Raw genomic sequence first — 24,125 nt, forward strand, 5'->3', positions numbered from 1 at the left:
GCATGCTGGAGAGCAGAAAAAAAAAAGAAAGAAAGAAAGAAAAGAAAGAAAGAAAGAAAGAAAGAAAGAAAGAAAGAAAGAAAGAAAGAAAGAAAGAAAGAAAGAAAAGAAAAGAAACAGTTCATATATGCCATGTAAAGAGCTCAGATTTTACCAGATGGAAGAAATGAAAACAGAAAATCAGGCTTGCATTTTAGGAGACAGTTTGGTGACAGTACAAAGAAAGAACCAATGACATATTGCCTTACACCTGTCAGTATGGTTAGAATCAATAAGATAAGAAAGAACAAGTGTTGATGAGAATGTGGAGAAAAGGAGCCCTTGTGCACTATTGGTAGAAGTAAAAATTGGTACAGCCACTATAGAAAACAGTATGGAGAGTCCTTAAAAAACTAAAGATAGAAAAACCATATGACCTAGTAATTTTACTACTGAGTATACCCAAAGAAAACAAAAACACTAATTCAAAAAGATATATGCACCCCTATGTTTATTATAACATTAATACAATAGCCAAGATATGGAAGAAACCTAAGTATCCATTGTAAGATGAATGGATAAAAAAAGATGTGGCATAATAGTGTACAGACTTGTCCAATCACTATGTTGTATACTTGAAACTAATGTAACATCATGTGACAACTAACTATACCTTAATAATAAAAATAATGTGATATATATATATACTTGTACATATAGTGAAATATTACTCAGCCATAAAAAGGATGAGATCTAGTAATTTTCAACAACATGATAAACCTAGAGGATATTACACTAAGTGAAATAAGTCAGAGAAAGCCAAATACCATATATGGTATATGCAGAATCTAGAAAACAAAACAAATGAGTAAACAAAAAGCAGAAACAGACCCATAAATACAAAGTGATGGCTACCAGAGGGGAAGAGGGGGAGGGGATGGGCAAAGTGGATAAAGAAGACTGGGAGATACAGGTTTCTACTTATGGAACAAATAAGTCATGGGGATAAATGGTACAGCATAGGGAAAATAAATCATACTATAAGACTGTTGTACGGTGATAGATGATAGCTACACTTGTAAGCAAGGCATAATGTACAGACTTACTGAATTGCTATGTTGTATAACTGAAACTAATGTAATACTATATTAATTATACTTTAATTAAAAATTTAATTACTTAATTTAATTTTAAAAATAAACAGAAGATGACAACTTGGAGAAAAAGACATCAATTTAGAGGCTACTATCAAGAGACCATGGCTACTAAAACAGAACAATGAAGACAAAAGTAAGCTCCAAAGATCAACTGTTTAGGAGACAGAATCAAATAACCTGCTGACTATGTGTGAGATGTTTAAAAAAAATTTAAATTTCGGAATTGTTCTTAGTTTTAGCTTGGGTGATTGGATACTGGCTTCATTCAAAAAATGGGAAATAAAGAGAATAAGTTTTGTGAGGAAAGGCAGGTTTTAAATACTGCATATTCAGAGTTTTGAAAATTGGGGTAAGGGTACCCATAGTAGTGTAGAGCTCAGGTCAGGAGTATTGGCTAAAGAGTTAGAATTCATTACCCTACAGATGGTAGTTGAGGCTATGAGACTACTCAAGAGGATAAAATTAAAAAAAGAACAAGATAAAGGACAAAGCCCTAGAGAGCAACAGTTAATGTTTATTTTTTTGTTTTATTTTTTGCTTTTCTAAAGATGAACTTCAAAGTGTTCATATGCCAAAGAGAAAAAAAATGGCTAAAAAAAGAAATCATAGAAAAAAGAGACTAGAGCAAGATCCCAAAGGAACAAGTATAGAAAATTCAAAATGTTCTAAAGAGATGGGAGAAGAAAAATAGAAATTGATGTTAGAGAAATCAAAGAAGGAAAGTTCAAGACTGGGCAATGGTCTACAGAACCAAGTGCATTTAAAAGGTCTAAGAAGATACACTGGATTTGTCAATTAGAAAGTCCTTAGTGGCACAGTAAGTGATGGAAGCCTGAACTTTGCAGGTAGAAGAGTTAACAGATATGGGGAATGGGAGATTACTCTCTCCACAAATGTGGCAGTAAGGGAGAGGAGAGAAAGCAGAAATCAGAGGATAGTCCAAGTGAAGGCATTTTCTCTTAGTTTTTTGCTGCTGTTGAACAGGGGAGATGAAGCTGGTACAGGGAACTAGGAAAAAGTATACTGAAGATTAAAGAAAAGGTTAATTGATGAAGCAGGGGCCCGGGGAGACAGAATGGTTGGGATCTAGGATACATACAGGATCAGTTGTGGATAGAAAAAGCATCTCTCTTTAGCTGAGACAGGAGAGAAGGATATCTGCTGTTAAAGTTAAGTTGGGCTGGTGGTCACTGTCGCAAATTCATTTCTGAGACTTGATTTCCTCTGAAAAAGCAAAACGAGCTGCTGAGAGTACAAGGTCAAAGGTGGGATAGAAGGCTTAAGGTTAGAATAGCAGCTCTGAGTGGAAAAGGAAAAGAACGGCTGATCTCTATTATGGACCATGATATAGCTGTCATTACAATAATAATCCAGTTTTGTGATTTTCAGTACTAGAACTTGATTATCTTTAGATATATGAGTTGAAAAAGCAAATGACTAGGGATCCCTGGGTGGTGCAGCGGTTTGGCGCCTGCCTTTGGCCCAGGGCGCGATCCTGGAGACCCGGGATTGAATCCCACGTCGGGCTCCCGGTGCATGGAGCCTGCTTCTCCCTCGGCCTATGTCTCTGCCTCTCTCTCTCTCTCTCTCTGTGACTATCATAAATAAATAAAAATTAAAAAAAAAAAAAAAGCAAAAGCAAATGACTAAACTGAACGAGAGCGAAAAGCAAAAGTAGGGAACGACAAAAAACAAGGAAATTTTATTTCTTCTTATATATATTATTTTAGGCAAGGAAATTTTAGATACTGATGTGAATAATAAACCAAGCAGTGTGGCTAGACAAGAAAGTTAAACTATGTAGAGGCTGATGATGATAAAATAGTAGTCAAGGGGAAGGGCCTTTATGAGGTCACATTAAATATAGAAAAATAAGAAAGAAGGAGAGATGAATAAACAAAGATGAGAGGACAATGCTGGATTGTAGGATTTTTAATATGGAATAGTCTTAGACATTCAGGTCCCACAGACAGTCATTTCAGGTGCTGGAACTGTGTGATACACATGACTGCCTTAATCCCACCATGATCTTATAGGACTTGAGTAATGAATGCTGAGTTGGGTGCTAAATTCATTAATAAAAGTGAGTGAGTGACCAGGGAGCCGATAAATGATGGTGAAGAGGAAGGTAGATGGTAATTAGATGAGGGTTTCTGTTGTTTTACAAGTGCAGGATGGAGGGGCCTAGCAACAGCAATGAGGAGATGGAGCATATCAATGCCCTCTGAGGTATGTGGGGCATGACTTCCAGTGTTGAGATGCTAGAAAAACAGTAACCTTATGGGAGAGTCAGGTTCCAAATATCAGAAGGAAGATGTTCTGTAAGAAGATAGATAGGGATAGGGGTGTCTGGGTGGCTGTCAGTTAAGCATCTGCCTTGGGCTCAGGACATGATCGCAGGGTCCTGGGATCAAGCCCCACATCGGGCTCCCTGCTCAGTAGGATGTCTGCCTCTCCCTTTCCATCTGCCTCTCAACCAGCTGATGCTTTCTCTTGCACTTTCTCTCTCAAATAAAAGCTTTTTAAAAAGATGGGTATAAAGAGGAGTTTATTTACATCACATAAGGGGTGTCCAGAGAAAGAGTTAATATCTCTGGAAGAAGGTTGACAATCAGATGATCAACAGAGAAACTATGGGGATAAGGCTTTAAGAAATGATCAGCGTGATTACCAAGTATGATGGAAACAAGAAGGGTGGGATTTACTGATCTCTGATCTTTTTTTTTTTTTTTTTTTTTTTTAATTTATGATAGTCACAGAGAGAGAGAGAGAGAGAGAGAGACAGGCCGAGACACAGGCAGAGGGAGAAGCAGGCTCCATGCACCGGGAGCCCGACGTGGGATTTGATCCCGGGTCTCCAGGATCGCGCCCTGGGCCAAAGGCAGGCGCTAAACCACTGCGCCACCCAGGGATCCCACTGATCTCTGATCTTAAATAAAACTCTTATAATACTGTTTCAGTATCAAGCTTCCAGAGACACTAGGACTTTATTTGGTTGCTGAGGTTAAACAACAGTGTTAGTTTTATTGACTACATTATTAAAAAGTAAAAAGGACTTCAAGAAACTCAGGCAATCAATGAATCTCAGAATAAAAAGATTAATGATGTTTATACTCATCTGTCATTAATATGGACTTTCAGAAAATAAGATTAAAGCTTACAATCTCATGAGAAACTCACAAATTTCATTCCATGAAGCACGAAAGAAATAGTATGGAACATAAGGCAGTATTTTGATCTCTAGATGGTATGTTTATAAAATACTGCTTGAAAATACAAATCTGTTCTGAATATTTACATTATACAGTGAGGTTGCAGCTTAAATTCACCCAACGTTTGGCAAGAATCAATATGACAGTACTGTGCTACCAATTTTAGACCTCAAAGACTTTCATCTCCATACAGAGCTATAGCTGTGTTCATGGCAGACCCTCTGGTTTTGTGATAGAAAAGCTCTAAAATATGGGCAAACGAGTGGAGGAAAACATAGTATGATAGGACTAAGGATTCCAAATTATTTTGAGTATGAATATAATGGAATGAGGAGTAAAAATCCTCAGTGTGATTATTTTGTCACAATATATATAATACCTATTAAGATTCATATAGCAAGGAACAGAATTTTACTTGGAAAAAAACTGGATCCAAAGCATAATCATCAGGAACTGACCTTCTAACAGAGGAAAATTTCTCAAAGAAAAAAATAATAAGGCAGAGAGCTTAATAAAAGAGTATTCCACTCTTCAAAAAAAGAGAGGGACACCTGGGTGGCTCAGTCAGTTAAGCATCTCCCTTCCACTCAGGTCATGATATCAGGGTCCTGAGATCAAGCCCTGGGTTGGGCTCCCTGCTCCACAGGGAGTCTGCTTCTCCCTCTCCCTCTGCCTTTTCCCCTGCTTGTGCTCTCTCTCTCTCAAATAAATAAATAAAATCTTAAAAAAAAAAAAAAAAGAGTATTCCATCAGAACAAGTGAAGAGGGCATTTTTTAAAAACGTTAAAATACTGCATAATTTAAAGGGGCAATTGTACATTTTTAATTCTTGTTTTTAAAGATTTATTTATTTATTTATTTATTTTAGAGGGCGGGGGAAGAAGCACAGGGAGAGAGAGAATCTCAAGCAAACTCGCAACTAGTTCATTTAGAGGCTTTAGAATCTCCAAAGCATTTTTCCTATTGCACAGTCACATTTTACCATAATCCCAGGTGGGCGGTAGGACAGGGTATACACTATGATCACTCAGGCTACTCAGATGACAAAACTGCAACTCACAAAGTTAAGGGACTATAGGGAGATCTGAAGTGGTGTCATTTTCTGAGGCTCACATTATGGAAGGTAACCAGGCTTTTTAACAAAATAGTCCTTCATAGCACTGCCTGGCAACATTCAATAGGATGTTTTATTCTGGAAACAAGTAATATACTGAACTAAGTTCCTCCTCTCATTTACCCTTTACAGCCAGAGTTACAAATTCAAATGCCAGGCTGGTTGACATACCTAAGTAAAACATAGCCCAAATAAAGAAATGATAAAATAATAAAAAAGTCAACCAGTGCTAAGTCTCAGTGCTGTGGAGGCTAAAGAGGGATGGGAAACTGGAGAGGCTTACTCTTCATAGAGAAGACAGCTGCAAATCATTTATTATTGCCATGTACAGATCTGGTTTCCTAAATCCGATTTTTCAAGAAATCTAGATTTTCATGTGAAAGGTCCAGACCTTTAAAGGACAGGAACCTAAAAAAAAGAAGAAGAACTGAAGCAAACACTTTGGCAAGTAAGATTTAGATGAGTAGTCAGTGAGATATCTGCTGGACGAATACTATTTTCCTTTAAACTTGAAAATATTTAAGGTTGGGGCACCTGGGTAGCTCAGTGATTGAGTGTCTGCCTTTGGCTCAGGGCATGACCTGAGCTCCCTCCTCACAGGAAGCCGGATGTGGGACTTTATCCCAGGACCAGGATCATGCCCTGAGCCAAAGGCAGACGTTCAACCAATGAGCCACTCAGGAGTCCCTTTTTTTTTTACCCCTCTCAATTAGATCTCAAGTCCTACACTACCTCATTTTAGTCTATTCATTCTTCTGGCATATATACTTTATAACACACATGAAAGGGTAGTTATAACAATACATCTCAGTAAATACACATCATTTGTATTTTTAAAAACAGTACCCCTGATGGGGCACCTGGGTCGTTAAGCCCGATAAGCTTCCCACTGTTGATTTCTGCTCAGGTCATGATCTCAAGATCATGATCTCAGGGTCCTGAGATGGAGCCCTCCATGTGGCTCCGAGCTCAGCCGAGAGTCAGCTTGAGATTTTCTCCTCCCTCTCCTTCTGCCCTTCCCCCACACCCCTCTCTAAAATAAATACTTAAATCTTAAGAACAAACAAACAAACAAAAATACCCCAAAAACCCCACCCAGTTGTCCTGTATAATAATTCGAGAAATTAGGTGAATTTAAGGAACAGCACAGATTACATGTTATTTGCATATGCACTCCTATTCTACATAACCTATAACATTGCTATTTAAGGAAAAAGTATTGACTTTTTCCTTCTTTCACCACTACCATTGCTCCTAAATTCTCACAGCAGAAGAGCCGTAGAAATTCAAGATGGGAGACCCATTAAGGATCTTATCCAGAATTACCAGCCGGCCAAAGGATTTCGAGGCCTGGACACATCTAGCGGTAGGCAGTCACTTCAGATGATAACGCGGGCAGCAACGAGGTCTAGGTCTGCGTCTGCCACAACGTCCCGACATACCCCGGGACCTGCTTTCTTCCCTTCACATCTCCCCTCCTCTCCCGAATACACACGGCCACACACGGCCGGGAGAAGCTGCAACCGCCTCCGGGGTTGCCCCGGAATCCCAGCGCCGAGCACGACGCCCGCTGCAGAAAGCGGCGGGGAAACGTCAGTGGAATGTGTGGATGGACGCAAGCCTCTCTCCTCACCAGCAGGTTTCCTCACTTCATCCCTCCGCCAGTCTCCCAGGACAAGTTTCAAAACACTGAACATTGTACTTAACTCGTTATTTTAACTTGGGGTGAGTCGCTGGGAAAAGAAAATAATGTCAGCTGTTTTCGTTTATTAAGCAAAGATGACACGACACGAGCGCGCAGGTCCTGCATGCCCTGATTCACCGCGTTTAAAAGTACTACCTTGCTGATACTCCTAGCAAGCGCCGGAAAGGAACGAACCCCTGGCATCTGATGCCACCTCCCAAGACGACTGAAGTCCAAGAAGCCCTCTTCTCCCGGCGCGGTGGCGGAGGGGGGTCCCCGGGGGTGCCCGCGGGCCCCGCAGCGCCCCCTCCGCGCCGCCCGCCGGCAGGGGACCGCAGGGGCCCGCAGGGGCCCGCAGGGCGCAGCTGGACCGCGGACAGCCGGCTCGGGCCGGTGCTCACCCGTCGGGGATGCTGTTCTTCTTCACCATGATGCCAGAGGTGCGGGGCTTCCACGCGCCCGGACACGCCGCTCTCAGGCCGCCTCCGGAACAGACCACTCGGGCTCACAACGCAGACGCCGGGTGAGCAGAGCTGCTCTCCTGCCGGCGCTGTAGGCCCAGCCCGGGGCGGGAGTGACAGACTCCGACGCCCCAGCTCGAGTCCCAGTCCCCGGGGCGGGTGAACAGACGTAGCGCACCGAAGATCCCCGAAGGCGCACGCTCCGCGCTCGCAGGGACCCCGCCGGCTCAGGGGCCGCATCGCGCATGCTCCGGGACCGCCTTGACGTCAATCCCCGAGGAGGGAGCGCTCCGCGGGCGGCGGGCGCGGTGCCGAGAAGCCCTTCGAGGCGGTTGGTGACCTCTCCGAATCCACGGTAAATGGTGCGTCCTTCCTTAACTGCTCATAACTAGCAAGAGTGCCCTGCCATCCAGGTGAATGTTATGCTGCCTGGTAAAGCCCCCCCACGCTTCCCTGTCACCCGCCCCGGTATCTTGTCCGGTTGGAGCCCTGCGCTGTGCGCCGAGCCAGAGCTAGGTAGCCCCTATGACCAGACCGGGCCCGCACAGGCCGCTGGGACTTGTAGTCCCCACAACCTGGCCCGCCGTCCGTCCCATTGTACAGCATTCCGGAGTCGTGCTTGATTTGCGCCAACGTCCAAGACCATGTTGTTTATTGAGTGCCATTTTGTGCTGAACATCCTGATGGGGTTGCTGGAGGGTAGATGAGTCCGCACCCCAGCTCTTGTCTTCCCTTTAGGGTAGGCAGAAAGGTGAACTTGCAAAGCAGGATGTATTGAACGAAAATTACAATCACGATGCCCCTGGAGATCACACAAGGGCAGAGGCAGAAAAACATTTCCTGGAAGATGTGGCGTTTGTATCAGGCTTTGAGACATGGATTGCTGTAGGTTAGAGGAAAGTTGCAAACATCGAAGGATGGATGTGGCAAGGAGTGTAAAGGAAGGTGATCAGGCGATAGTCAGGGTTTTATGTTCGAGAGTGCTGAGCAGGACGTAGGCTGGGAAGTTGACACGGCGGTCTTTTGGCCTCATCTTCAGGAAGGGCCTCATTTTGACTTTCTCTCCAGTTGAGATTCTGACTATAGACACTGAGATATATTGTCGAGTTTATATAAAAGACAACATCACCGGACTTACCTGTGTCCAGTTTTTGGACATTATTGGCCATGTTGTTCTATGAATTAATACATTTTTATGAATCCTGTAATTAACTTGGTAGTGGCTCAATTACATTTCATTGTGTGTTAGATATAAACTTTAAAAATATACCGCAGCTTTTGTAACCTCTTGGCATTTATCAATCTTTATGCACCTAAGGCCCCAAGGGAAGTGAACCCAAATCTTTCTTGACCTATAAGAACAGGTTATGGTGAGTTGAGGACTTAGTATGGTGGATGATTTAGTTTTGATGCCTTTCAAAGAATTATATATAATTCACAGAAAATTGTTTGTCAGGCCACTTGTTCCTAGCTTTTTTTTTTTTTTTTAAGAAAATAAGATTATAGTTAACAAAAAAGTATTCATTTTCAAATTTGTGAGATGACAAAACACTTGGAGTCACGATGCTTCCTGTAAAACATTGTGAAATAAGGCTATTATATTTACCTAAAGGTAGAATTTCTTTTCGTTAAATTCCACCTTTTCTATACCTTAGTACCAGTATATATGCCATATATTTAATAAATTTAGATTTTTTCAAAATGCTAGCAATTGCCTTAATTTTACCATAACTTTGAACAAGACTTTAAATTTTTTGTATAGTATCACAATGCAAATCAAAGAAGTCTGGAAAAGCATGCTTTGAGAAACACTGCTTGCTATAATGGAGTTCAGAAAGGACTGGTCATACTATGTGATAATAAATGAGCTAAAATAAAGATAAAGTTGGATTTAGGACTGAATTCCTAAGGCAGGAAGGAAGGTGGATTGAAGCATTTGGAAAGATTTCCAAGAGCTGGGAGAAAGCTAAAAGAAAAACAAATTTCAAAAAAAAAAAAAAGAAAAACAAATTTCTAGTTAGTTCATAATTAACCAAAGAAATGTTACCAAATATCAGAACGTGCATATTGTGACCATTCCACATACTAGAGATTTTTCTGTAATTTTATTCTGCTAAAACTCCTGACACCAAATGGCACGTGACAGAGTTAACCAAGGTGATTGAATGTTAAATTTACACACAACATAAAATTTCATTTCAGGAGTCACCATAGTGATAAAGGCACAACTGGATAAATTTGTAGAACCCAGAGATTTCTGAATGCTAAGCAAGAGGCAAACATTTACACACATAAATTGCCTTATCTTTGCTATGGATCAGAAAGGCTGGATGAACTACTTGACTTTAATTCTTAGGTTTTGATTATGAACCTCCAGGTCATCTGATACAAAAATAGCTAATCCTCAATTTCCTTACCCTTTAGAAAGAACTTTAATGGGCAGCCTGGGTGGCTCAGCGGTTTAGTGCCGCCTTTGGCAGGGGTGTGATCCTGGAGACCCGTGATCCAGTCCCACGTCGGGCTCCTTGCATGGAGCCTGCTTCTCCCTCTGCCTGTGTCTCTGCCTCTTTTTCTCTCTGTTTCTCATGAATAAATAAAATTTTAAAAGAAGACCTTTAACTATAAGAATTATAAATTAACAATAACCTTGAATAGAAGATTAGGTTTAACTGTTGGAGCCAGTTTTTCAATAAAAAGAATAGAATTGCTGTTAGAAGGTGAAAGTCTGAGTTACAATTTTTCCTTACTTCTGCAAGATTTTCAGAAAAGCAAATTCAGGGGCACCTGGGTGGCTCAGTCGGTTAAGATCCTGGGGTCATGGGGTCCAGTCCCAAGTCCAGCTCCCTGTTCAGCCCAGAGCTTGCTTCTCCCTCTCCCTGCGCCTGTCACTCTGCCTACTTGCATGTGCACTCTTTCTCTCTCTCTGTCAAATAAGTAAATAAAATCTCTAAAAAAAAGGCAAATTAAATTTTTTTCTAGATCTTCAATTTTATTTATTTTGTTTTATTATTTTGTCTATAATCATTTGTTTATCTTGTATCATTTAGGGAATGATAAGTGAACCTGGTTAGAAACATTTCCAGATCTATAAAATAATACCTTGTTAAAAATTTCTTATAGGATAATTTATTATAAAATAAAATTATAATAAAATTTATTATAATTTATCTATAGGATGTACTATCACTAATGTTTCCCCTAGTTTAGCAGATAAAATATACAGATGTAGGTATCAGTAAGCCAAGTATTGATTTGAAGTTCATTTAAGACATTCTTGCAGAAAGCAAAGTAACTTAAAAATTCTCTTTTCCTGGCATCATATTCCTGTTGTGCGTAGTTTTGCTATGTTAGTAGGAAAGATTCTTAAAGATATTTTAAGGGGTCTTCTATTAACTTCCTAAATGTCTATTTATGATTAAAGAAAGAATTTAGGCCTGATTTTCTTCTGTTCTTCTGTTCTCTTCTATACAGTATTTTTAATCATCTTCTGGATTTCTCACCTGAATGTCCCGTAAACATCCATTAGCAACATCCAAAAACTGAATTTATTGACCCCTACCTCAACTATATTCCTACTTTGACAATACTTGAAATGACATTACCTTGCAGTGACTCAAACCAAACACCTGGAGTCCTTGATTCTTCCCTCACTGTCCTCTACATCTAATTGTTCATCGTGGAATCTTGTGATTTCTACCTTTTAAATGAAAATTTCTCCACCTTCCAGTCCCACTTCCATTTTTGATTCAGATCTCTAGCACCTCTCATTGGGACTATTATAATGGCCTCTTAATCAATCTCCTCTGTTAATCAATAATCTCCTCCTTAATCAATCATGCCTCTGTTGAATATCTCCAAGTTTAATCAGACATTTTTTCTCACTAAAGTTTTGTATTTTTTGGAGGGTTCCCACATATTTTAATTGTAGTTATTCCTAGGTATTTCGAAAAGATTTTTGTTGTATTGCTATTATGAAACTGATCTTTTTCTATTATGTTTACATACAGGGAAGCTATTAACTTACACATATAGTCCTCTTGATTCTGCTACCTAACTTTCTGATTGTGTCTAAACTTTGTGTGTGTGTGTGTGTGTCTAAACTTTTTGATTGTCGGGGATCCCTGGGTGTCTCAGTGGTTTAGCACCTGCCTTCTGCCCACGTTGTGATCGCATGATCCTGGGGTCCTGGGATTGAGTTCTGCATCAGCTCCCTGCAGGGAGCCTGCTTCTCCCTCTGCCTATGTCCCTGCCTCTCTCTCTCTCTCTCTCTGTGACTCTCATGAATAAATAAAAAAAAATCTTAAAAAAAAAGAAAGTAGAAATGAAAGAACCATCATGAAAAGGATTTCAAAGAAGATATGAAAGAAAAGCTATTAATGGAGTTTATAAGGATCTTGATTATACTATTAGCCCAATTATAAATGTAGGATAATCCTGAACAGTGTGATATATTTTGTTCTATATTTTAATCATAGTTCACATTTAAAAACATAGTAAGTTTAAGAATGAATTATAGTCTTTGATGTGTTAGTTATGCAGAAGTATTAGAGGTGGGTTGTTTATTAATCCCCTTATGTAAATATTAATTCATTTACCTGTTCTCTCAGCCAGCAGTCCATTTTCTGCTTTGTTCAAAAAAAAAGTTTTCCCTTTTTTTAGTCAGTGAACAAAACATTTACAGGGCCAATATCTACATGTCTTTTGGAGTAACTCCGGTTAAGACTCATATTTTATCCCTGCCTTCTAGATGGGGATGGCAAGTTATGAAGAACTGTGCAGAATCCTGGAAATGCTATGTGAAATTATTGGAAATTAAAGGGAGACCTCTATCAGTCACTTGCCAAGGTTATTTCCTCACACCTTTCCTCACGCCAAGGGATTGCTGTCTCTTGATCAAGAATAGAATTAGGTGGGCAGCCCGGGTGGCTCAGTGGTTTAGCGCTGCCTTCAGCCCAGGGAGTGATCCTGGAGTCCCGGGATCGAGTCCCATGTCAGGCTCCCTGTGTGGAGCCTGCTTCTCCCTCTGCCTGTGTCTCTGCCTCTCTCTCTCTGTGTCTCTTATGCATAAATAAATACAATCTTAATTTTTTTTAAAAAAAGAATAGAATTAGGTATTTTTAATAGTACTGAAGAAGGGATGCCTGGGTGATTCAGTGGTTTAGCGCTGCCTTTGGCTTGGTGTGATCCTGCGGTTCCCCGGATGAGTCCCACATCGGGCTCCCTGCATGGAGCCTGCTTCTCCCTCTGCCTGTGTCTCTGCCTCTTTCTCTGCGTTTCTCATAAATAAATAAAATCTTAAAACATTTTTTTTAATAGTACTGAAGAAGATACTGAACATCTCTCATTCAATAGTTCTTAAGTGTGATACAGGAAGCACTGGTAGATTTTGAAGTCCTTTCAGAAAATCTGTAGACGAGGCTCTTATTGTGATAATGACTTTTACTTTAATTGTTATTTAAAGAGTCTTGGGACACCTGGGTGGCTCAGCGGGTGAGCATCTGTCTTCAGCCCAGGGTGTGATCCCGGAGTCTCAGGATCCAGTCCCACATCAGGCTCCCTGCATGGAGCCTGCTTCTCCCTCTGCCTGTGTCTCTTCCTCTCTCTCTCTCCATGTCTCCCATGAATAAACAAATTCTTAAAAATAAAAGTAAAAATTAAAAAAATAGTCTTTTGTTATTGTATTTCTTAAAATGAAAAACAAACTCATAGTCTATATAGCTCTACAAAAGAACTTAACGTTGCTAGTATGATTTAATTTCAGAATATTGAGGCTTAAAAAACTTAAAAGGAGCGGCGTCTGGGTGCCTCAGTCCATCAAGCATCTGTCTTCGGCTCCTGATCTCAGGGTCCTGGGATCCAGCCCCACATCAGGCTCTCTGCTCAGCGGGGAACCTGCTTCTCCCTCTCACTCTCCCTCTGTGCATGCTCCCTTGCTCTCACTCTCTCTCTCTCTCAAATAAATAAATAAAATCTTAAAAAATAAAAATAAAAAACTTAAAGAGAATAAATGTTCATTTGAACATACTGAGTTTTTTATAGTGGTAGGATATTCAATTAGAAATACGAGCAGGCAGCTAGAATAGGGTATTCAGGATAGCAGTAAGGTTGGAGACAGATTTGGGAAGCTCTGGGAATACATACACTCTACAAAGCCTTGGAATGTGCCCACATGTAAGATATGAAGAGAAGTGTGACCATTGAAGAACACAGGGAATAAGTCACCAGAGAAGTACAAGAGTAAAGAACAATGATATAGAAAGTTTTCAGAAAATAAAGGTGCCCAACATTATCAGATGCTACAGGGTAATCAAGTAATAACTAACAGGCGTAGAGTGTTGATTTCAAAGTGTTTTTATATGTCTGATCTTATATGGCCCTCCTAAAAGATATAAAGTTGGCAATATATGAACACTAAGAACTAACCATTGGATTTTATCATAAAAAGGTCTTTTTTGGTATTACAGGGAGAAATTATTTAAAAATCAACTGTATTTAAAGAGTTCATACCAATTGATAAAGAGGTGAAATTTAAGAAAACAGGCAGAGGATATGAACTGGCATTTTAAAGGTGATGGCTTGGGTGTCTAGGTGGCTCAGTTAAGCAACTACATTCAGCTTTGGTCATGATCCTAGGGTACTTGGATGGAGTCCCACATGGGGCTCTCTGCTCATCAGGGAGTCTGAATCCCTCTTCTCCCTCTCCCCTGCTTGTGCTCTCTCCAGCTTTCTTCTCTCTCAAATCAATAAATAAAATCTTAAAAAAAAAAAAAGGTGATGACTTTAAAGGGCTGATGAACATATGAAAAGATGTTTAATGCCAAAACAAAAAGATATTAAGGTAACCCCCCCAACTTTTTTGCAGATGTCAGAAGATAACAGTGCAGAAGAAAATGTAGACAAGCATCTCCAGAAAGGTTCTCAATAAGTATACCACAACTCTGATACTATTGGTTTCTATTTTTTAATGATGTAAATGACTAATCTTATCCTAAGGTTTCAGCTGGGAACACAGGTTTCTTAAGAAATGAGTTCAAACAGAAACTAAACTTCCTAGATACAAGATGGACGTAAGAAAATACACAGTAGTAAAGTCAATACATGTAAAAAATCAAATTTTTTCTCTCCCTTCCTCAAACACCAGAAGCCCCTAGTGCTTGAGGCTGCATAAACATAATACATAAAAAACCTGCATCAGGAAGCTCCAGATCTCAGGGGGAAACATACATAAATATGGTTGAACCGTGGTTCATTTATCCACCAAATATTTATTGAGCCCTTACTTTGTGGTATCTGCCATTCTGAGTTCTGGGAGTAGAATATAAACAAACTAGTAATTTTAAAATTTACCAAGGAATACTGTGGTTAAAAATGAAGATTCTCATTATCTATAGTGATTCAGCTTTATACTTATTCTTTATTTCCATTAGCCTCTATGCAACCTTTGAGTACTCAACAGAGAAGAAAGAGAAAAATGCAAAGCAGACTAACCAATGGGCCCTCAATTTTCTACTGTACATAGGACTAACCAAATCCCTGTCTTTCTCAATCCATCTGGTGGATGAACAGAAAATAACACATGGCTTGGAGTGCACACACTACCTGGAACCTTTATATTCTATGTTTCATATCCTTTAAGAGCTGGCAGAAATAGAGATTGACAATATTGTACTGATTTTTCAGAACTGACATAAGTAGTTAAAATGAGTACCTAGAGACTTATCTCTCTTCTTCCAGATTTATTTCTCTCTAGTTTAATCAGATTAAAGTAACTTGGCTTTATTATTTGTATACCCTGTGGAACAGTCTATATAGAATATAGCTGTTCTCATGCTTATCTGAGCTTGCTTTTTTTTTTTTTCTTTCTTTTTTTGACTGACAATAAAGAAAGATCGTCTCCAGTAGCTGAGAATATAGAAGGTAGGGGGGAAAGTTACAAGAAGAAGCAAATTTCAGTCCTGACTACTTAGTCCAGATTGGAATAAAGGGGAAAGAACAAAAGCCTTTGGTCTTAGGTTCTAAGTTCACATGGGGCAATGACCCAGTCTTTGTAATTGTCATGATCTTTAGAAATGCATACAATTTAGCTATTTAATAAGCAATAAGCACTTTTGCCACTGTTGCTGTTTTATTATAAGAAAGTGTCATGAACTCTATTATATTGACTTCTTGATAGATTTAGATGCAGAAGAAAATCAAAACGTAATAGAAACATTGAGAGGCAAAGTAAGAGAGAAGCTAAAAAATGCTAAGGTAATGTTTCTTTGTTTCTTTTTCTTTCTTGTTTTCATATTTACTGTTTATTGCAATATGTATTATAATAAACTTCTCTTGTCAAAAAAAGATTGAAAATTCAGTCTTGATATGGTTCCTTAAATCCCAAAAGCTTCAAGTTCTTTCCCATCCATTTTTTTTTTTTTTTCAAACCTAAAGACCAGAAAAGTTGAGTTTGTCATGGTAATTATATATGACAACTTAAGGGAAAACATGTATATACTTGTTAAAAACTGAGAAATCTTGATTTTCATCCATTTTGGACAAAAGAGTTACAAGCACAATTATGTCTATATTTGTGAAGATTAAATTTTCCATGCCATTTACTTTATGTTGTCTTTCAGATTAATCAAGGTGAAAAATCCTCAACTCAGCTACTCATTGATGATAATGTATATCACTGGCCTAAGGTAAATAACTTCGTTTACACTTTTTAAAACAGCTTTATTGAAGTATACTTTATATAGCAAAAATTCCCTCATTTTAAGTGTATGATTTAATTATTCTAGTAAACTTACTATATGATGCATTCAACACTATAATCTGTTTTTGTCACTCCGCAAACATCCCTCATGCCAATTTGCAATCACTGTCTGTTCTTACCTGACATTATTTTTATCTTAAAAAAGTATAATAAAAGATACTCCGACTTACAGATTTTGTTTTACAATTCAATGTGTAATTACATGTTTGAAATGCGAAATGACAAAACAACTTCCGTTTGGGGGAACTATCTTACGTAGGGTGAATGCTGCTGAGCCCCTTTAACCAAAAGATTCCAAGTAAAATGTCATAATTAGGACCGTTTTATTTCTGTCTAGTTTAACAAATAAGTAGCCTAGCTGCTAGGTGACTTCTGCCATCTACAGCAGATGACTTTCGTCTCAGAGTCCAGTGGCAAAGCTCCATTGTCTTTATTTGCTAGCCCCAGGGAAAGAAGAAAAGAGCCAGATTTCTTACAGGAGAAGACCTACAAACTGCACACATTATTTCCCCTAAAGGAATGTAGGGAAGATGTTTAGGTTCCCCACATTCCCCAAAAGTAGATTCTATTATTAGAGATGGGAGAAAAGACAATAATGAACAATTAGTCATTTCTGCCATAAGCAATGATACTAATTCTACAAATTTTAAAATGCAAGGATTTTTTTCAAACTCATCTTTGTCTCTGCCACAGTGCCCATTTTGAGTACTTAGTAAGAATTATTTTAATTAAATTTAAAAGTAAAAGCAGACTTAAAAGATGTGTGTGTACATGCTATTCAACAAATTAAAAAATGTGCCTAAATTGGATTTAATGTAACTGAATAATAAAACGTTGGAAGCTTGTCAAAGTCGGTCCATTGAGTATCAAAAGAGGTGAAAAAATCAGAGAAATTGGCTTCTCAGACTCTCCATACTGACTGCTAGATAGGAATATCTGCTCAGGAAGTTGAGGATTTAGCAAGTGGTTTTTTGATGAGCGGAGATGAAGGGAGATAAGGTATATACTGACAATTTAGATATGTTGCATTGTTGCAGGGTGAATGACTTTTAATGTGGCAGCTAAATTTTAGGTACAAACAAGATAAGTTTTGTATTTTATATATTTAAATTTCTTCGATTTCTAGTAACTATGAGTTATTATGAGTTATTCTTTGTTATAGAATTAATTTCTTCCCAAATCTCCCTAAAAACAGTTCATTTTAATATGTGTGTGAGAGAAGTGGTATGTGATTTACATTTAAAAGATTCAGACTTGGGGCACCTCGGTGGCTTAGTCAGTTAAGCATCTGCCTTCCACTCAGATCATGATCTCAGAGTTCTGGGATTGAGCCCTGCATCAGGCTGCTGCTTCTCCCTCTCCCTCTGCCCGCCATTCTCTCTACTTGTGCGTTCATGTGCTCACTTGCTCTCTCTGTCTCTCTCTATCAAATAAATAAATCTAAAAAAAATCAGACTTGACCGTACCAAAAAATGAAAGCTTATTTGTCAGCAAATTTATGACTAAGGATATGCCACTTTTAATAGTTTTAACTATCTATAACGACAAAAGACTGTAGATGGGCTGGGATGGTACTTGCGTGTGATCATGCACATACATGAAAGCACCCAAAAACAGGGAGAGAAAAGAAGAATTTGCCTGGGGTCCTCATTTTGATCAAACTCTAAGGTAATACTCTTAATGCTCTAACTAGAGAGAAGAGATAGTTTGGGAGGCAGAAGATTTGGGCTCTACTTTATTCTATTTCTTATTGCAATTACCAGAACTTTCAAAATAAAACCTAAATAAAAAATAATGAACCAGATAGACTCTTGCTGCTCCTTGCTTGTGAATAAGATGACAGTTACTGTTTACCATATTACAGAAAAGTATTTCTTCCACTTATCAGCAGAAAAAATACTGATTTCCCCCCTAAATACTGGTTTCCTGTTGTTTAATCCACAGACTGAAGTCTCATTGGATGAAGGTCTTTTGTTTTTCATGTCGAGTGGTGAAGAGGGCTCAACTTTGGACTGGTACTCAGAGCAGGTTGGATTTCTCCCCCTTCCTCTCATGTTTTAGGCAAATTAGCTCTATATTAAAGATATAGGATGAAACACTTGGATGGGAGATGAAATTTTTATTATCAAGACACCTTCTTTTTGAATTAAGAATCAGTTCAAAATATTTCCAAACATTTTTTGAGTACTTAATGTTCTGCGCCATGTTATACTAAATTTTTAATATGGATTACGTCATTCAATACTCACTTAATAATCATGTGAGGCAGGCGTTATTAGAATGTTTCCTTTATAGGAGAGGAAGCTTAGACATAGAGGGTGAAATATCAGTAGAGCTGGAAGCACTGGCTGTCAGCTGAAAAGCCTGTGTTTTCTTCTCTGCAAGGCAGAGAAGCCTGTGTTTTCTTTTCTGTTCTCCAAACTCTCCATTACTCTCCATAGCTTCCTCATTCTTCACCCCTCCCAGTCGGATCCCAGATGCTTCTAATTTCCAGCAATTCATCTCAGTGTCTCCCAAACTCCTCAGCCCTCTGTTATTCCCTGGTGATCCTCTCTTCCCACACCAGTCAGTCTCATGGGTCTTCCCCATCTCTTGACCGGCCATCTGCCTTCTCACCCTGTCTGCTCTCTTGTATTCTTCTACACGTTCCCCAGTTCCTCTCTGCCTTCAGTCTTTGCACCGTTTCCTTGGTTTCCTCCCCCAGTATTACTATGTCCTGGAGTTCTACCCAGTGTCTTCTGATGTAGCTCAGCACTGTCTAATCCCTCGGGCCTCCTGAGTCTCTCTTGAACACCCATTTCCATTATGATTTACTTCCCAGTCCCTTCTATCCCTCTCTCTTTGCATCCTGCCCCAGTCCTTTCATTCCTTCTTTGTTATTGTTGGTTTTTCTACAATAAAAAGAGCGTCATCTTTTAAAAGTTTTAAGAAACTATGTACATTATTTTTTTAAGTGCAGAAAACCATATGGAAGAAACTAAAAATCACGTGAAATCCCTCTGCTCTGAGATGAACCACTATCATTTTTCACACCTTTATTAATGTTCATGTCCAGACTTGCACATACATAGACTTTTATTTGAATAGAATCATATTTGTAAATCGCAATTCCATTTTTCCAGGTGCTCAGCCAAACCTTGGTGTCTTGCTTATATCCTCTTTTACTAACAGACTTCAAATCCAACTTATCACAAATTCTGTTGGTTACCTTCAAAGTATTCCAGAATCTGACCCACTTTTCCCACCTCCACTGGTACCACCCTAGTCTAAGCCACCATAACCTCTCATCTGGATCATTGCCAGTGTCTTCCTCTTTTCACAATTTGCTTCCTATATCATGCAGTGTTCAGAGTGATCCTGTTAAAATCTGAGACAGACCATTCTTTTACTCATACCTTGTAATTGTTTCCTATCTCACTCAAAATAAAAGCAAAAGTCCTCCAAAGCCTGTATGTCTTGGCCCCTTGGTACCTCTCCAACCTCATTTCTTACTACTTTGCCCCTCACCCACCCAACTCCAGCCAGATTGGCCTCCTTCCTATCCTTACAGCATTCTCCTGTCTCAAGGACTTTGTACCTTTTATTTGTCTAGAAAGCTCTTCCCATATCCTCATGCACGCGCGCTCGTGTTCTCTCTCTCTTGCTCTCTTTCTCTCCCCCTTTGGATCTCTGTTCAAATGACAAATCATTTAAGATACTGTATCTGACAACCCTGTCTACAATCGTGCCCTCCACCCACCTAGCCTGTATTCTCTGTCCTCTTATCTTGGTTTTTTTTCTTCAACATACTTCTTACCACCCAACATATATTTCTATATCTATTTGTTTATTTTCTTGCTGAAACATACAAGGTACTCAATGAATATTCCAATGAATATTGAATAAATGAGTTTCAAACATGTGCATGCTCTGCCAAGTCATCTAACCTCATGAAGTCTCACAATATGGGTTAAAGAATGAGATTTTCTGGGTAAATAAGAGAAAGTCCACCCAGCAGATTCCAGGGTCATGGCTGGAATAGTCATGGCAGGGTGGTTATGGCTGCTTTTCTTCTCAGAGGGCAGGCATGAGAGAAATGAGGCAAGGTAAATAGGCTACTTAGGCTTTAGTAAGTCAGGTTTAGATAGATGCAGGTTGTTTAGAGGTGTTGTCTTCAAAAGCCATTGCCCTGTGCCTGGTGACTTTGAGGTCCATAGGAAACTACTGCTCTCATCACAGGGAAGAGAAAGTCATTGTTTGGGAGACTGAGTTTCTTCCTATGGGAGAAAGGGGAGTCCTAGTCCCAGATATGTTGTCTGGGCAGCCCAGAGTGAGGTCCAAAGTTATTTTCTGACAGTTCTACTTATCACACCACAATTAACGAGGCATGTTCCTGTGGCATGGGGAGGGAGAGGTAATATCTCTTTTTTACCACACAAGCTCAGGTGTATCCATCTAGAGTTATGAATGGAAAGTTAGGTGGATGCCTTCTGACCTCAAACTCCCTGTCACACAGTACCTAACAGCACAGACACTGCTCTGCTGTTAGCTGCATAGTAAAGACCAGGAAGGAGAACAGCTAGCCTTAGATAAAGTGAGGAATAATCGGTCAGATGGGGCTTATATTGGTTGAAACCACAGTTTGTCTCAGGCTAAAAAATATAGGCCAACTGAATAGGGTAAGATTTATAAAAGAGACCTGTTTGGTTATAAATAAAAGGCTGGGATCCAAGACGAGGGCTGACATACTCAGCCATCAGTCCTTAGCTCTGAAGGCAGGATGAAAGCCCACACCAGGGATGTTGTCACGGGTGCCTGATAATAGGAGCTCCTGGTAGAACAAAGAGCCCCTTTTTTTTGTAGGTGATTGGCATCTTCATAGATCCCCCCAAATCTTGCTTCTAGATGTCAATGTCATACCTGGTTTGAATTCTGGAAAAGATGCCACAAGGTTTTTGAATGTAAAATAACTTTTTGATTTCATGATGGGGAGAGGAGAAGGATATGATGTTGTGATGACTTGATATGAACCTAGGGGTTGATTAACTGTTAATTCCTTAATTTTGTCAGAGCTGGTCAAAGCCATGTAAGGTTCTCTATTCAAAGGAATTCTGTGATTATTTTTTTAATTTAATAATTTATCTTCAAGTGTATATTTTGGAAAATTGAGGGCTTTTATTTGCGTGACTCACACACTTTCTGTGTCCTTCTGTTCTTCAATATATGTAGATTTCAAATTAGACAAGTAAAGTTATCCAGAATAAATTGGTGATTTTTTGTGTGTGAAGAGGTTCATATAAAATTTCTGATCCTGATATAAAAATATACATTTTTATATTTAGTAATACACCTGTCTAGATACCTATGTTTGGATTGTTTGTAATTTTTATAGTATCTATCATATTTCAGAATTTCACTATAATCATTCTGCCATAGACTTCTATGGTTTTTTTTTCTTTTCAATACCATCCAGAAACTAGCATGATTGTTCCATATCATTTTAGAAAACATTGCTTTCTGAATGGTGAAAAAAGAGTGGTTTAAGACTGCGTGCCCTAGTGTCTTTGGACTTTGCCTTACACTGTGAATTCTCAGTAGTTGAAATATCATAGTCCAATATCTCAGGGCATTTTCCATGGAAGAGGAGGGGCTTGAATTGTAGTTCTATTTCAGTACTCCTGCATTGTGAATTGCAAAGAAAGGTTTTAGAAAAATCATTCTGTGTACTATTAAGCCATAAATGAGTTCTATGTTCAATGAAATTTTATTATAAGTTTTTTTTTGTTTTTTTTTTTTAATTTATGATAGTCACAGAGAGAGAGAGAGGCAGAGACACAGGCAAAGGGAGAAACAGGCTCCATGCACCGGGAGCCCTATGTGGGACTTGATCCCGGGTCTCCAAGATCGCACCCTGGGCCAAAGGCAGGCACCAAACCGCTGCGCCACCCAGGGATCTCCAAAATTTTATTGTAACAGTTTAAGCTTAAACTCTAACTTAGGTGGCTTGGCTCAGAAAGACAATTCCCAGCAAGGTCCCAATACATCTCACTTATCTATATATTAATCACTTGGGACAGCATGCTTACTTATTTTTCTTTTTGGCATTCAACAGAGATCAATAAATGATAGTTACTCCAAGCATTTTTCACTTGGTGATCACTTACAAACTTTTGCTGAAGGCCAAGATGAAGATTTTATGGAGGAAGTCATTTTTCCAGATTTATTTGAAGTAAAAGCTGCTGAATATGAAGATGATCAAGAAAAAATCAAAAAACAACAGGCATACATTTTTGTCCCAAGTAGTGCTCCAGGTAGAATTCTTTACAACAAAATGTTTAAATCATTAATAAATCATATTATAGAATAATAGTTGCTTTGTATGCTGGATAGATAAAGTGTACTGATTTAATATTACAGAAAGTTTTCTCTATTTGGTCTTTATGTCTTCTCTGACTTTAGGGAAATTGGTTAAAGGAACTCATTTCTGATACATATATATTTAGATTTCCTGCTAAACTTCAGTGATAGAGTATATATTACCTTTTTTTTTCTTGTTTGGTCAATACCAGTTTAACATTTTGGACTTCAAAGTAATATCTAGGTTTTGTTGTTAAGTGGTCAACCAGCGTAAACTGCCAAAAGATATGATTCCACGCATTTTAGAAGATGAAGGATTCTATATTCAGAGAAAGCCACAAATATATAAAAAGACCTGCAACAAAATGGAAAATCGCCTGCTTACTCTAGAAGAGGCAAGTGCACCAGCTAACAAGTTATACCGTTTCATTGATAGTATGTAACATTTGTTTTTAGTGAAATATTTTATTATGATATTTCATGAATAATTTTGATAGGGAAAGTGTTGGTTTGAAGAAAGTGGAGAAATTATGTCATTACCTTCGCCCATTAGACAGTCATGGAATTTCAGGCTAAACACAAACAAGGGATCTTTAAATCCAGCGCTAAAGACCACATACAGAAAGGTAACCAACAACAGTTTATTTGTTATTATGATGAGAAGAATTCTTGTAATAACAATTATAACTTATGTTTTTGTGATATTAATTCACCCTGTAAAATAATAGTAAATCTAGTAATATAATGGCAAAACTATGATGAAATGTAAAATAGCCATTTTGTTTTTGAAGAATGTTCAGTGATATGGGGAAATACTTAAATTACAAAGTGAAAAGAGCAGAATGCGAAGTTATAATATGATCCTAATTTTATAAAAACATAACGAATGAATTTATCAATAAATGAATAAGTACATAAATGTGTAGACATATTAAAAGATTGGAAAAATATATCAGTTAATAATTATCTCTGGATAATAGGATATAGAATTATTTTAATTTTCTTCTTTATTTCTTTCTCCATTTTCTAAATTTCAAAAATGAATGTATATTATACTCATAAGCAAAGAAACAAATTTTATATGTATTCTAAGACATTATGAAAATTAGTCCATTAACCTAACAAGAAGAAATATTTAGACAGAAATAGATGAACATTACATCATATGATATAATAAGCACTAGGTATTATATGCAACTAATGAATTATTGAGCTCTATATCTAAAACTAATGATGTAGTATATGTTGGCTAATTGAATTTAGAAAGAAATAGTTATATTTATTTATTTTTTTATCTTATTTTTATTTATTTATTTATTTTTTTAGAAATAGTTATATTTAAACGCTGGTTTGAAAAATTTAAATCAGGACTATGTACAAAAACTCAATTTCCCATTCACTTTCCTTAACTGTTCCATATATAAGAA

The 24,125-nt window shown here is 38.4% G+C and overlaps 2 protein-coding genes across 64 annotated transcripts in view; one reads left to right on the top strand and one right to left on the bottom strand.

Annotated features, from left to right (window-relative positions):
• Positions 1-7,687, bottom strand: part of LOC112672109 (RNA/RNP complex-1-interacting phosphatase-like) — a 74,517-nt gene extending 66,830 nt beyond the window's left edge. For 13 of the 15 annotated variants that reach the window (XR_007406850.1, XR_007406848.1, XR_007406846.1 and 10 more), the window contains exon 1: positions 7,548-7,687. Coding sequence is in view for 8 of the 15 variants with exons in the window: in XM_049103482.1 (XP_048959439.1) it covers positions 7,548-7,576 (29 nt within the window). In the remaining 7 variants the exon portion in view is untranslated. Of the gene's footprint in view, positions 1-5,745; positions 5,871-7,547 lie in introns of those variants that run through there. The other 2 variants (XR_007406851.1, XR_007406849.1) reach the window with 1 other exon arrangement.
• A 140-nt stretch (positions 7,688-7,827) lies between these two features.
• CC2D2B (coiled-coil and C2 domain containing 2B) overlaps positions 7,828-24,125 on the top strand; it is a 110,150-nt gene continuing 93,852 nt past the window's right edge. For 27 of the 49 annotated variants that reach the window (XR_007406835.1, XR_007406838.1, XR_007406839.1 and 24 more), the window contains exons 1-8: positions 7,840-7,969; positions 14,470-14,521; positions 15,781-15,857; positions 16,223-16,288; positions 18,307-18,390; positions 22,454-22,652; positions 22,957-23,093; positions 23,196-23,324. Coding sequence is in view for 42 of the 49 variants with exons in the window: in XM_049103426.1 (XP_048959383.1) it covers positions 7,967-7,969; positions 14,470-14,521; positions 15,781-15,857; positions 16,223-16,288; positions 18,307-18,390; positions 22,454-22,652; positions 22,957-23,093; positions 23,196-23,324 (747 nt within the window). In the remaining 7 variants the exon portion in view is untranslated. Of the gene's footprint in view, positions 8,021-12,160; positions 12,453-14,469; positions 14,533-15,780; positions 15,858-16,222; positions 16,289-18,306; positions 18,391-22,453; positions 22,653-22,910; positions 23,098-23,195; positions 23,325-24,125 lie in introns of those variants that run through there. The other 22 variants (XM_049103448.1, XM_049103462.1, XM_025466646.3 and 19 more) reach the window with 21 other exon arrangements.

The sequence above is a fragment of the Canis lupus genome, chromosome 28, assembly GCF_003254725.2.
Source record: "Canis lupus dingo isolate Sandy chromosome 28, ASM325472v2, whole genome shotgun sequence".
Classification (NCBI taxonomy): domain Eukaryota; kingdom Metazoa; phylum Chordata; class Mammalia; order Carnivora; family Canidae; genus Canis; species Canis lupus.